The sequence below is a fragment of the Thalassophryne amazonica genome, chromosome 20 (assembly GCF_902500255.1).
Source record: "Thalassophryne amazonica chromosome 20, fThaAma1.1, whole genome shotgun sequence".
Classification (NCBI taxonomy): domain Eukaryota; kingdom Metazoa; phylum Chordata; class Actinopteri; order Batrachoidiformes; family Batrachoididae; genus Thalassophryne; species Thalassophryne amazonica.
Genome location: NC_047122.1, coordinates 58,858,439 through 58,871,074, shown reverse-complemented (window position 1 = coordinate 58,871,074; position 12,636 = coordinate 58,858,439). Strand labels below are relative to the sequence as shown.

At 39.1% G+C, this 12,636-nt stretch overlaps 1 protein-coding gene across 1 annotated transcript; it reads left to right on the top strand.

Annotated features, from left to right (window-relative positions):
• Positions 1–1,567: 1,567 nt before the first annotated feature.
• On the top strand, positions 1,568–11,908 carry cx39.4 (connexin 39.4). Its single transcript, XM_034161419.1, has 2 exons — positions 1,568–1,663; positions 10,538–11,908. Exon 2 carries the CDS (start codon positions 10,547–10,549, stop codon positions 11,594–11,596), a length of 1,050 nt encoding a protein of 349 aa, XP_034017310.1. The 5' UTR covers positions 1,568–1,663; positions 10,538–10,546; the 3' UTR covers positions 11,597–11,908.
• The last annotated feature ends 728 nt before the right edge of the window (positions 11,909–12,636 follow it).

Below are 12,636 nucleotides of genomic sequence, written 5' to 3'. Positions count from 1 at the left end.
AATTTAATCTTGAGATTAGAAACTTTGCATGTGAAAATAGGAATCGAGCAGCAGAAGAAAAAAGTTTGGAATCAGACGTAGCGGCTCTAACAAAAATATATAAAAAAACAAAAACACATAAGGCTAATTGTGGGCTGATGAAGGGGATGAATACTATATCTATAATTTTGCTGCCAGACATATTTAGCCTATGCGCTTTTGGCTGTTGTGTGAATGAGTAGTCTTTCCAGATGATTACAAAATATTTTTTCTTGAATTTTTGTGAAATCCATCGATCCATTTCCGACCCCGGAAAATACGGCAGTACCTCTGCTTCCTTGGGCCCAAAGTAACTGGATAAACTCAAGTCATTCTAAATGTCAGGATTATTAGCATTTACCAATTATAAACTGCAACTGGATTAAATACATATAATTTAGAAGGACCTTTGAACATTTTTCATATTTTTTTTTCGCTGTAACTGATCAAAGGAAAGACTAAGACAGCAGATTATAGGCATTTTTTTGGTCTATGATCATAATAAAGTATATCTGATTTAGCAACTCATATTTCAGAAATACTATGACTAAAGACCCCTACTAAACTCATTCGTAATTCTTATTTGGGAGATTTTATATAATTAATTCATTTAATTTACCTTTCACCAAGTGTTTTTATTTCAGGAAATTCAGCAAGATGAGAGTTTATGTGTCCACAGGGATGGCATTAGCATGTTTGTTATTTCAACACCGCTAATCCTTTCTGCAGTTATTTTTTGGGTTCATCTGTCCGCTCAGAACAAAATCAATTTAAATTTTAATCATTGTGGTGTTTATTTAGAACACCTACACCATTAGGAGCTGACCATCGACATGATGTAATTGTACAGGGAAAACTAAAAACGCTCACAGTCGCAGGACAGCCAGGAGGCTAATGTAAGTAGCTCCCTCTATGCTACAACACAATTCAACTTGACATTTTCACCTGACATAAAGCAAATAACTGTTTATAATGTTCTTTAAATACTGTTTTCATGTATAAAATATAAAAGTTTCTCAAGAATGACATCTTTTAAGTTTATTTATGGAAAATTAATATATAGACATTCAAAATTAAAACATTTACTGACAGGCTAATCAAGGGGAGGAAACAGAGAAGAGAAACACGCTTGGGTGGTGAAGAGTTTTCGACCTAAAATCACTCAGAGGACGTTCATAGATCAATAAATCGATTAAGCTCAAACCTGTCAGGCTGGCTGCTTTGATGTGCTTCATTTTGGAAATAAGGTGAATGGCGCCACGGCGTGGCTGAATGGAGAATTACATCAACTCTGGTTTAGCCTCAAATTGTATTTATTTATTTTTATGGACCTCTTGACCTCGTAACCTTTGAATAACCACAGGTGGCGCCATTTCCTCCCAGCCCGTGTCATTTGGTGACTTTAAAAGAAGTTCAAGTGCACACAGATCCTGTTTGACTCCATCCAGCCCATTTCCTGGACCAAGTTCCTGTGGGAGGTCCATTTAAACAGCCACGGGAAAAGTCCTCCCAACTTTTTTTCCAGTCATTCTTTAAAAAACCCAGTTCGCTGAAAGTCACCGTCAGAAGTGTGACGAGCAGAGGAGCCCGAATTAAACATCTGACAGCAAAGCACAAGGAGACAAAGACCAACTTCAAGAGAAAGGTATGAAAGAATTCAGAACACAGCTTATTATTATGATTATGATTATTGTTATTATTATGATCCAAACACAGATTTGGCATCTTTAATTCTCAAAATCTAATCTGGCTTCTTCTTTTATTACTTTTTATTTCTCAAAGTCTTATTAGGCTTCTTTCATTAACATTTTTTGTCTCAAAATCTCATTAATCTTCTTTATGAAAAGATGAATGAATAAAAGTAAACCCTTCCTTGAACAATTACATTTTAGTCAAGTCAAATGTGTTCAATTTTCTTTCATTAACTTGTGTGTGTGTGTGTGTGTATATATATATATATATATATATATATATATATATATATATATATATATATATATATATATATATATATATATATATATATATATATATATATATATACACACACACACACACACACACACACACACACACACCTGTTCTACGCATGGGTAATAGAGATGAATTTTAGCCATGTCATTGTATATTTCATGTCACTTTAGTTAAGGTGTAGTAACTTGCATTGCAGTGTGTGTATGTTATATCATAGAGCAATTTGTGACATTCATGAGACTCAACTGAATGATGATAAAAGGTGACAGCATGTCACATCACTGCAACGCTCTGGCATGCTGTACACAGCTGGTACATTTTAAGTGAAAAAACACACACTTTAACTGGCACACGGCGCGCTTGCCTGTTCAGATTGTAATTAAAGTACATCCTAGCCAGCCGCAATTATGTAGTAAGCAAAGTGTGATGCTTGTTACCTGACCTGAGTACCACATGAACTGTGACAGTAAGGGATCCAGTGAGTGGGTCGTGATTTAATATGTAATTTAATGTGTGTATGTGTGTGTGTGTGTGTGTGTTTTCCTCAAAATTTTACACACAGTACCCCATAATGACAATATGGAAACAAAACAAAACAAAAAAACCCTAAGAAATCACATGTACATACGTAGGTGCTGCAAAGAGAAATGGGCAAAACTGCCCAAAGATAGGTGCACCAAGCTTGTGGCATCATATACAGACCACTCCATTCTTTGTAGATGGGAAAACTTGCAAAATTGACATATATATATATATATATATATATATACACGTGTGTGTGTGTGTGTGTGTGTGTGTGTGTGTGTGTGTGTGTGTGTGTGTGTGTGTGTGTGTGTGTGTGTGTGTGTGTTACCTTAGCTGGCAAAGAAACTCATTTCAATTAAAAAACTAAACTAAATTTATTTAACAAACCTTTTTTAAACAGTGTTTCTCCTGAAATCTGATTAAATGTTATCTTCTAACCAATTCACTGACTGGAAAGCAACTTGTATTTCTAAATGTGTACTTGAATTTCTTCCTTTGAAAAAATATATAATTTTATCATTTTTCTCCCTTCAACATTGGCTTTGATTTCTTTGACTAAAAACAGGCTATGACTTTTTGTCACATTCCTGTGGGATTGTCATGAGTCTCCCTTCATTATCAACTGTGAATTACAGTTATACGCACCCCTGGGCAAACTAGTACACATCACTCTTTTTCTGATATTGCATTAAAATGTTTAAAAATCTGGTTCCTTTTAAAGTTTTTTTTTTAAGAAATTAAGCTTTATATTATTGAAGTTAAAATAGCACAACGAACAACAACATGAGCTAATCAATTTTTAAAATAAATACTACGCCATGATCTTTTCATTTCCTAACCTCTGGTTTCACAACCTCTTCAGAGGAATGTCGTTAAAAGTCTTCTTGTATCAACCTCCTAACTCGTATAAAACAAACTGGCTGTAAAAGTGATGACTTCCTGCCACTGTGTTATATCAAAATGCAGGTGTGGAATCCATGTATTGTGTTTTCACATTTTTAAGATTTGTTTGTGAGATTTGTTTTTCCTTTTGAAATTAAGGAGCATAGGTGTGAGTGTTTTCATGTTTTATTTATTCCACATAAGCGGCGCAATGTGGTTTCACAGGTACCAGCTGTTTTTTATGTTTTATTTATTATTTATTCCACATAAGCGGCGCGATGTGGTTTCACAGGTACCAGCTGTTTTTTATGTTTTATTTATTATTTATTCCACATAAGCGGTGTGATGTGGTTTCACAGGTACCAGCTGTTTTTTATGTTTTATTTATTATTTATTCCACATAAGCGGCGCGATGTGGTTTCACAGGTACCAGCTGTTTTTTATGTTTTATTTATTATTTATTCCACATAAGCGGCGCGATGTGGTTTCACAGGTACCAGCTGGTTTTTATGTTTTATTTATTATTTATTCCACATAAGCGGCGCGATGTGGTTCCACAGGTACCAGCTGGTTTTTTATATTGTATTTATTCCACATAAGCGGCGCAATGTGGTTTCACAGGTACCAGCTGGTTTTTATATTGTATTTATTCCACATAAGCGGTGCAATGTGGTTTCACAGGTACCAGCTGGTTTTTAGGTTTTATTTATTCCACATAAGCGGCGCAATGTGGTTTCACAAGTACCAGCTGGTTTTTATGTTTTATTTATTCCACATAAGCGGCGCAATGTGGTTCCACAGGTACCAGCTGGTTTTTATGTTTTATTTATTCCACATAAGCGGTGCGATGTGGTTTCACAGGTACCAGCTGGTTTTTATGTTTTATTTATTCCACATAAGCGGCGCAATGTGGTTTCACAAGTACCAGCTGGTTTTTATGTTTTATTTATTCCACATAAGCGGTGCAATGTGGTTCCACAGGTACCAGCTGGTTTTTATGTTTTATTTATTCCACATAAGCGGTGCAATGTGGTTTCACAGGTACCAGCTGGTTTTTATATTGTATTTATTCCACATAAGCGGTGCAATGTGGTTTCACAGGTACCAGCTGGTTTTTATATTGTATTTATTCCACATAAGCGGTGCGATGTGTTTTCACAGGTACCAGCTGGTTTTTATGTTTTATTTATTCCACATAAGCGGTGCAATGTGGTTCCACAGGTACCAGCTGGTTTTTATATTGTATTTATTCCACATAAGTGGTGCAATGTGGTTTCACAGGTACCAGCTGGTTTTTATATTGTATTTATTCCACATAAGCGGTGCGACGTGTTTTCACAGGTACCAGCTGGTTTTTATATTGTATTTATTCCACATAAGCGGTGCAATGTGGTTTCACAGGTACCAGCTGGTTTTTATATTGTATTTATTCCACATAAGCAGTGCAATGTGTTTTCACAGGTACCAGCTGGTTTTTATGTTTTATTTATTCCACATAAGCGGCGCGATGTGGTTCCACAGGTACCAGCTGGTTTTTATGTTTTATTTATTCCACATAAGCGGCGCGATGTGGTTCCACAGGTACCAGCTGGTTTTTATATTGTATTTATTCCACATAAGCGGCGCAATGTGGTTCCACGGGTACCAGCTGGTTTTTATATTGTATTTATTCCACATAAGCGGTGCAATGTGGTTTCACAGGTACCAGCTGGTTTTTATATTGTATTTATTCCACATAAGCGGTGCAATGTGTTTTCACAGGTACCAGCTGGTTTTTATGTTTTATTTATTCCACATAAGCGGCGCGATGTGGTTCCACAGGTACCAGCTGGTTTTTATATTGTATTTATTCCACATAAGCGGTGCGATGTAGTTCCACAGGTACCAGCTGGTTTTTATATTGTATTTATTCCACATAAGCGGCGCAATGTGGTTCCACAGGTACCAGCTGGTTTTTATGTTTTATTTATTCCACATAAGCGGTGCAATGTGGTTTCACAGGTACCAGCTGGTTTTTATGTTTTATTTATTCCACATAAGCGGTGCAATGTGGTTCCACAGGTACCAGCTGGTTTTTATTTCTTATTTATTCCACATCAGTGGCGTGATGTGGTGCACCTCGCACTGTGTTCCTGTTAGAAAGACACCGTCACGTGCACAAACGCTCACACGGGGATCGTTTCCACTTGCCCGTCTGTGCAATGCTTCGAGGTGTGCTAACTTGAACTGTTTCGCACTGTTTCACCGTATTCGACCAAATTTCGCACCTTTAACAATGGCGACGCCACAGGAAGTATGTGGTGGAAGAGTGCACAAAGTTATTTTTGTCTCTTTGACTGCAGAAGCCCATTGAGTTCACTTTTGTCAGTTCACATATAAAGCTTTTTACTATTTTACTTTATTTTTACACTAACAATCACACCTGCTCCTAATTCATCATCAATCCAGCATCAGCTATCCACCCAGCGGATGGCAGACGTGCTTGCTCAGTTATAGGCGAAACAAAGTTGCTTTTCGATTGAATTTAGTTATATACTCTTAATTTCATGAGCTAAAAGATGATCACATTTATTATTTATGAATTATGTGAGTGAAGCGCAAGCAGCGCAAGCTCGTTCATGGTACAAAGAGTCCCAAACAGGAAGTGCCAAATTTTGAGTTCACATTGAAACAGGAAATGTCAAATATTGAATGTTCCTTGAGCAATGGCAGAGAATATTAACCTGTTTTTCATTATGTTGTTTTTGTGCTGGTATGTTTATCCTCTGTAAAGGTTTTGTGTAACTTTTTGTTTGTCTCAATTTAAAAAAAGAAAACAAATTTAAAAAAGAAAGAGGAGATCTCGCGTGAATAATGGAGATCTCATGGGAATTCAGTGCACAGTCGACAATGAAACAGAAAATGCTAAATGTTGAGTCGACACTGAATCTGGGAAGACTAAAGTGAGAGGCAGCATGCACCTTGATAGCACATGAGGTCCGTCAGGGACTATTTAGTGTGTTAATAGCATGACTTTTTTAGCCATTATAGAGGATTTTCTGCTTCTTGATCCCTTTATGTGGTGAGCAAACTCAGAGACTTAAAAGACTGACAGGACCCGGACTTCAAAAACTAGATGTTGTGTTGAAAAGATACCTACAATGAATGACAGTCAATTAAGACAGCGCCGAGATCTTGAAACAATATGTCCCATGCACTGTTATGAATAAGACCCTCAACATTAAGTTTAAGCTGCTATTTAAGGCTGCACTCGACTGACCCCCAGGTGGGCGGGCTTTGCCCTGCCACGTGGATCAGTGGCACTTATGTGATTGGGTGTAAAGTGTTGCATTTGACATTGTACGCGGCTGACATGCTTGCGCTGTTATATCTGAGCGGTATGTGTTATATCAAAACTTTGTGCTGCATGTGTTTGTGTCAGCGTGATAAGCAAATAACAGAACATTTCACGGCGCCTGTTGTCCCAGACAGAGATACGAAAACTTTAGTTTCATCAGTTTAGACTGGATGCAAATGATGATATTTTTCGGGCATGTACACAAAACATTCAGGTCAAATCCAGTTTGTAACATTAAGTGTCATGGAACATTCCATCCAACACCATGCTAATGCTCCCAAACAACCAGTTACTGAAAATAATGCTAATGATAAAGAAGCATTTACTGAAAAAAAGTGTGAGGGAGCTAAATGACATGATGAGATGCTGAAGACCTTCGCTTGTTCATGTCTGCGATATACATATTATTAATAAATTGGAGGAGATGGTTTGATCTATCATTTTAGCCTGTACTAAAGCATAGCACCTTTTTTTCCTCATGGGGAAAATTAATAGACACATATAAATAGCAAAAATAATCAGAGTAAATAAAGAATAAATGTCAAAGTGTGTTCATCCGCATGCATGCTCCAAGTCTCACATATATTTTCGTAAATTTGGTTCATGATCATTAGATCCTTCTTGCAGTGAAATCATGCATTTAAACTTTTATAGATCCAATTAATGTAAGTTGTAATACTGCTGTATCTCACACACACTCGTACCTCTTGGAACGACTCCCTCAGTGTTCACCGTGGAAGGTGAAAGTGTGTATTAGATAGTTTTAGTGTGTATTAGACTGTAGATGTTCATGTAGACAGTATATGCTTTTGTTTAAGCAAATCTTATTGCATAATGGCCTCGTTTTACAGGAGTTGGAGCCCAACGGTTTGAGCTCATGGAAGAACTAACAGTGGGGGCTGTAATACACACAGCCAAATGTACACATTCAATATCAAAAGGGAAAAAGGCAGCATTATTGTGAAAGCTGTGCATAAGCACAGGTCATGAAGAGCTGATGTTTTAGCTGTATGTTGATGAGGACCACCTGGTGCACACACACTGGACGTGCACGCCAAAACACGCCTCTGAGTGATGATTTCATGAGCAGGATTTTTATTATGTTTATTTATGTTTTTCTGAGAATTTTGTGAATCAAAGTCAATTTACTTTCATTATATTATTCTATTCTTTTTTTTATTATTTGGCATTTAGCCATTTTGCACCTCTTTCAAAGACATTTGGAGTTGTTTTTCTTTGAATAAAATGTTTGGCACAGAATTTTATGCACAATTTTGGAAGGAGTGTTTTTTGGCTGGGGGGGGGGGGGTGAAGGAGGAACACAAAACAAGTGATTCAGTTTGCGAGCGGTTTGGACACAGATCTGAAAACAGCCTTTGGTTTCAGACTTGAAGGAGATGTGCACTCCAGTGCACTTATAGTTTACTAAAAGGGCCCTATCTTGATCTTCTCTGGCACACTCAAACTCATAGTGCAAGCACTTTAGGGCATGTTCAACTCTACGTTGCTATTTACACGAGACATAATGTGAGTGCAAACTGAGATGCAGAGGGCAAAAGGGTTAAAATGTAGTCACTTAATTTGTCACGGTTATGTTTTGGAAGTAACTTGAAATAATCCAATCATTTTGTCACCCTGAAAAAAAACTCTCTTGCATTTACATGATTTAAAGATGTACATCTGTTGCACATGAGCATAATGTGTCCAAATAACATCATTTTTAAAATATTTTTCAGTTCTGGTAGTTAAACACATTCTGATTATGTGTACTCGGTGTACATATTGAAGTTGTGTTTCCTTTTTCAGTGCATCTGACATTTCCTTTAAGACAAAAGTGTTCCACCATTTGACACACTGTGATTCAGATACCAAATTCAGAAGTGAGAGGTTTTCTGGCAAGCAAAAGATTCTGCACACAGCCTCACAGCATGCACTCGGGACATAAGGATAGTGGTCATCCACCACAGCTCCCTGAGGGGAAGCAATCCACAACACATCTTCTTCTGATCACCTGATCTCCTCCATATCCCACCAGCACCAGACAGCTTCTGAATAGAAAGAAATGTTTGCCTTCATTACAAGAACCTAACATGCATGAAGTACATATGTAAATGCAACGTAATTGACCTCATCCTGTCTTAATTCTGGTCTGACTTTTAAGATACAAAATTCTACAGGGTCTCGTACAAAATTGAAGCATTACAGTGACAAAAATACCAAAATCTGCCAACGGCTGAGATCTCAGTAACCACTGAGGGTGGAGAGGTAATTTTGGTTCGAAAACAATCAAGAGACCTCACTGTTCTTGCAGCTCCAATGAAACATATTTCCTAAAAATGACTGGAAATGCCTGTTTTGACCTTTGACACAGAAGAATGGCTGCTTGTTATGTCTTGGGATCCGTGAAGGCTAGATGTTAAAGCACTCTGTGATGAAACATTTCCTAAAAATGACAACACATGCCTTTTTACCTCCACCAACGAAGGTGGGTGGAGGTTATGTTTTCGCCCCTGTTTGTTTGTTCGTTTGTATTTTTGCTTGTTTGTTTGTGAACAGCCTGGAGCCCACACTTTTTCCATATATCACTATGAATTTTTTTCTGAAGATTCATATCCTCATATGAAAGAACTGATTCAATTTTCAAGGTCATGGGTCAGGAAAAATCTTAGAAAATTTGAAAGATTCCTATCTTTAACATTGAACAAATTAAAAAAAATTCATAACTCTGTCAAAAAAGATCAAATTCCTTTCATATTTGAAAACATTATGTAGGATGACATCCTTTATCGACTGACAAAGTTTGATCAGGATCGGATCCAGATTAAAGATTTTGTGGCCATTTACATTTAACATTGAAAACCCCATTTAATGTATATTTTACATTATATCTTAGTCAAACATGCCCCAATCACTCTCATATTTGAAAGTGGGGTGTAGCCTGGCACTCACTATCGCCTGACAAAGTTTGATCCACATCTGATCCGTATTGCGGATTTAGCGCATATTTGATTTTAACATTAAAAAGCCCTTTGATCTATATTTTGTAGAATATTTTAGCTTATGAAAAGTCACTTCCAACAGGATTTTGACCTTGAAAATTATTTCCAAGGTAAAAATTTGTGGAATTGGGAACTTGTGCTGGTGGAGGTTTGCACTCTACCAGCGTGATGCTCTAAATTCAAATTCAAATTTATTAATTTATATAGTGCCAGTTCATGATAATATCACCTCAAGTGCTTCACACAACACAGAAAACACAACAAAAGAATTAAAAGATTAAAACATGATAAAGCAGCAACCCTGCTGCAGTGATGAAGGGAGATGCTTTTTGTATGTTCATAATAAAAAATAATATTATGCCAGTAAATTGACACAAAAAGCAGGAATATTGCATACAACCAATACAAAAATCTGATATGGGCGTGGCTTACAAACTGTGAAGTCATGCATTGGAGGAAGAATTCACCTGTTTACTTGCATAATTCTAACTACTGCACTGTAAAAATAATGATAAATTTTTTTTAATTCTGTTGTTTTTAATGTTGCCAGAATACTTCTGTAGAAAATACTGAAAAAATATGCAAATTCCTTTACAGAACCAAATACATTTCAGAATAAGCATGTTTTATGTTACAATTTTTATTTTTATTTATTTATTTTTTTTGCTAATTACAAGTTTTATACTGTAAGATGCAAATACAGTATGAAATATCTCAAACAAACAATAATAATAATAAAGACAGCATTTTTGGAATACTGCTTTCTCATTATCCATCTGTCTTTTATATGCCGCCCCGTTAGGAGCAGAGGATGTCCAGAGCTGACTGGTCCTTCTTGGAGCACCTGCTGGAGGAGGGCCAAGAGTATTCCACAGGCGTGGGCCGGATCTGGCTCACCGTGCTCTTCTTGTTTCGCATGCTGGTACTGGGAACCGCTGCCGAGTCCGCCTGGGATGACGAGCAAGCCGACTTCGTCTGCAACACTCTCCAACCCGGCTGCACCGCTGTCTGCTACGACAAGGCTTTCCCTATCTCCCACTTCCGCTACTTCGTTCTCCAGGTCATCTTCGTCTCCACTCCCACCATCTTCTACTTCGGATACGTGGCTGTAAGAGCGAGGAAGGACAAGAGAGGCAAGGAGGACGACGAGGAGAAGCGGACAGAAGGAGGGGATGTGGACAACGTGGCAAAGCGGACTGGAGAACATTCTTCTTCTGATGCTCCCAAGCTGAAAGGCAGGCTGCTGTGCGCGTATGCATTCAGCATTTTCTTAAAAGTCCTCCTGGAAGCCGGCTTCATGGTGGGCCTGTGGTTCCTCTACGACGGCTTTTTCATTGCAGCAAAGTTCGAGTGCGTAACACCCCCATGTCCTCACACTGTGGACTGCTTTGTCTCTCGGCCCACTGAGAAGACGATCTTTACTATTTATACTCAGGCAATCGCTGGCATTTCCCTTCTTCTCAACCTCATCGAGCTCCTTCACCTACTCCAGCTAGGCATCGGCCATTGTTTGGAGAAACGCTACCGCCACGCAACATGGGTAGGCCAGGTACCACCCCAAGAGGTACTCCCAATGGAGGTGCTACAATCACACAAAGAGGGAAGCCACGTTCACCTCCCCGCACAGGGGGAGGATCCACGCTACACCGGTCCTTGTGAGAGCAATGGGGACCTGACAATCGAGGTGAACTGGGGCCCCGGAGGGGCTGGGGGTGACCTCCTTCCCAGTTATATTAACTGCATGGCGGGGATGAGGAGCACACATTCTCCTAGAGTCCTACATCAGGGCCATGGAAAGCACATTGGGAAACCCCACAAAGGAACCCATAAGGGACAGTCGAAACAGAAGCACTACGTATGACAGTCAGGTGAGGATGCTGTGCCGGTGAAAACAACAAAAAAGAAGTGCAACTCTTCACATGACACTGCCTGCTGGGGGCTCAAACAAGGGAAGAAATGAAGAAGAACAACATCACTCTGTAAACCCAATTCCTCCGAGGCAGGGGCACATTCAAACAGAGATTTAGCAGATAAATGGACCTATTCAGAAGAAAACATTTTAAGAACATTCCCCCCAGGCAAAGAAATTGAGAGCAGATTGCAGTCATGAGACGCCTTCATGTTACATTTAATGGCTTTTAGCACTGAATGTGACAGTGGAAAAACACTGCGGCAGGAGCGTGGGGTGGGGGGGGGGGGGGGGGGGGGTGCGCAAAGCCAGATCCTGCACACGGGGAGATGTGGAAAGGTACTGTTAAGTGGTGGAATCAGAATGAAGCACAACCCTGCCCACCCTGCCGAGGCTTATGCAGAACTCTCTGGAAGATCTTGACGATGTGGAACATACACTGCAACTTTCCCCAAGAGGATAATGGCTGTGTATGTGTGTGTGTGTGTGTGTGTGTGTGTGTGTGTGTGTGCAAGCGTGCATGCATCTAAGCACGCAGTGTCGTGTAATTTTCCACTTTCACCCAGTGGGAACTGGTCACTGAAGTCGGGGTTATGAACTGGGAAGGCAGGAGCAATGAGACGGTCAACCAAACCGTGGGAAATCTGGGACTGTGAATTATTGACAGCAATACTATGGGGAGACGGGGGCTAATATTTAAAGGGGTCACTTACCTAGCAGACACTGAGAATGCAACACTACATTCATGCAAAATGACTTCTGTGCAGCTTTACCCTTTGACCGAGTTTGTCTCAAATTAAACCACTTTATCCTTGACGAAAACAAAACCCTTCCATTTTGCTTAATCCATATACGGCAGCGCAGTCTCCTTTGAACCCCTGCGTGATATCGTGGGATTTGACCACTTCCAGGGACAGCCTGCCATTGCGCAACACAAAGACAGCGTGTCACTTCTAATGGAAAAATGGTGTACTGTTTTGTTTTCAGCTGCA

Bases quoted from the DNA above. Each gene is read 5' to 3' on its own strand.
- cx39.4 (XM_034161419.1), top strand. From the start codon at position 10,547: ATGTCCAGAGCTGACTGGTCCTTCTTGGAGCACCTGCTGGAGGAGGGC.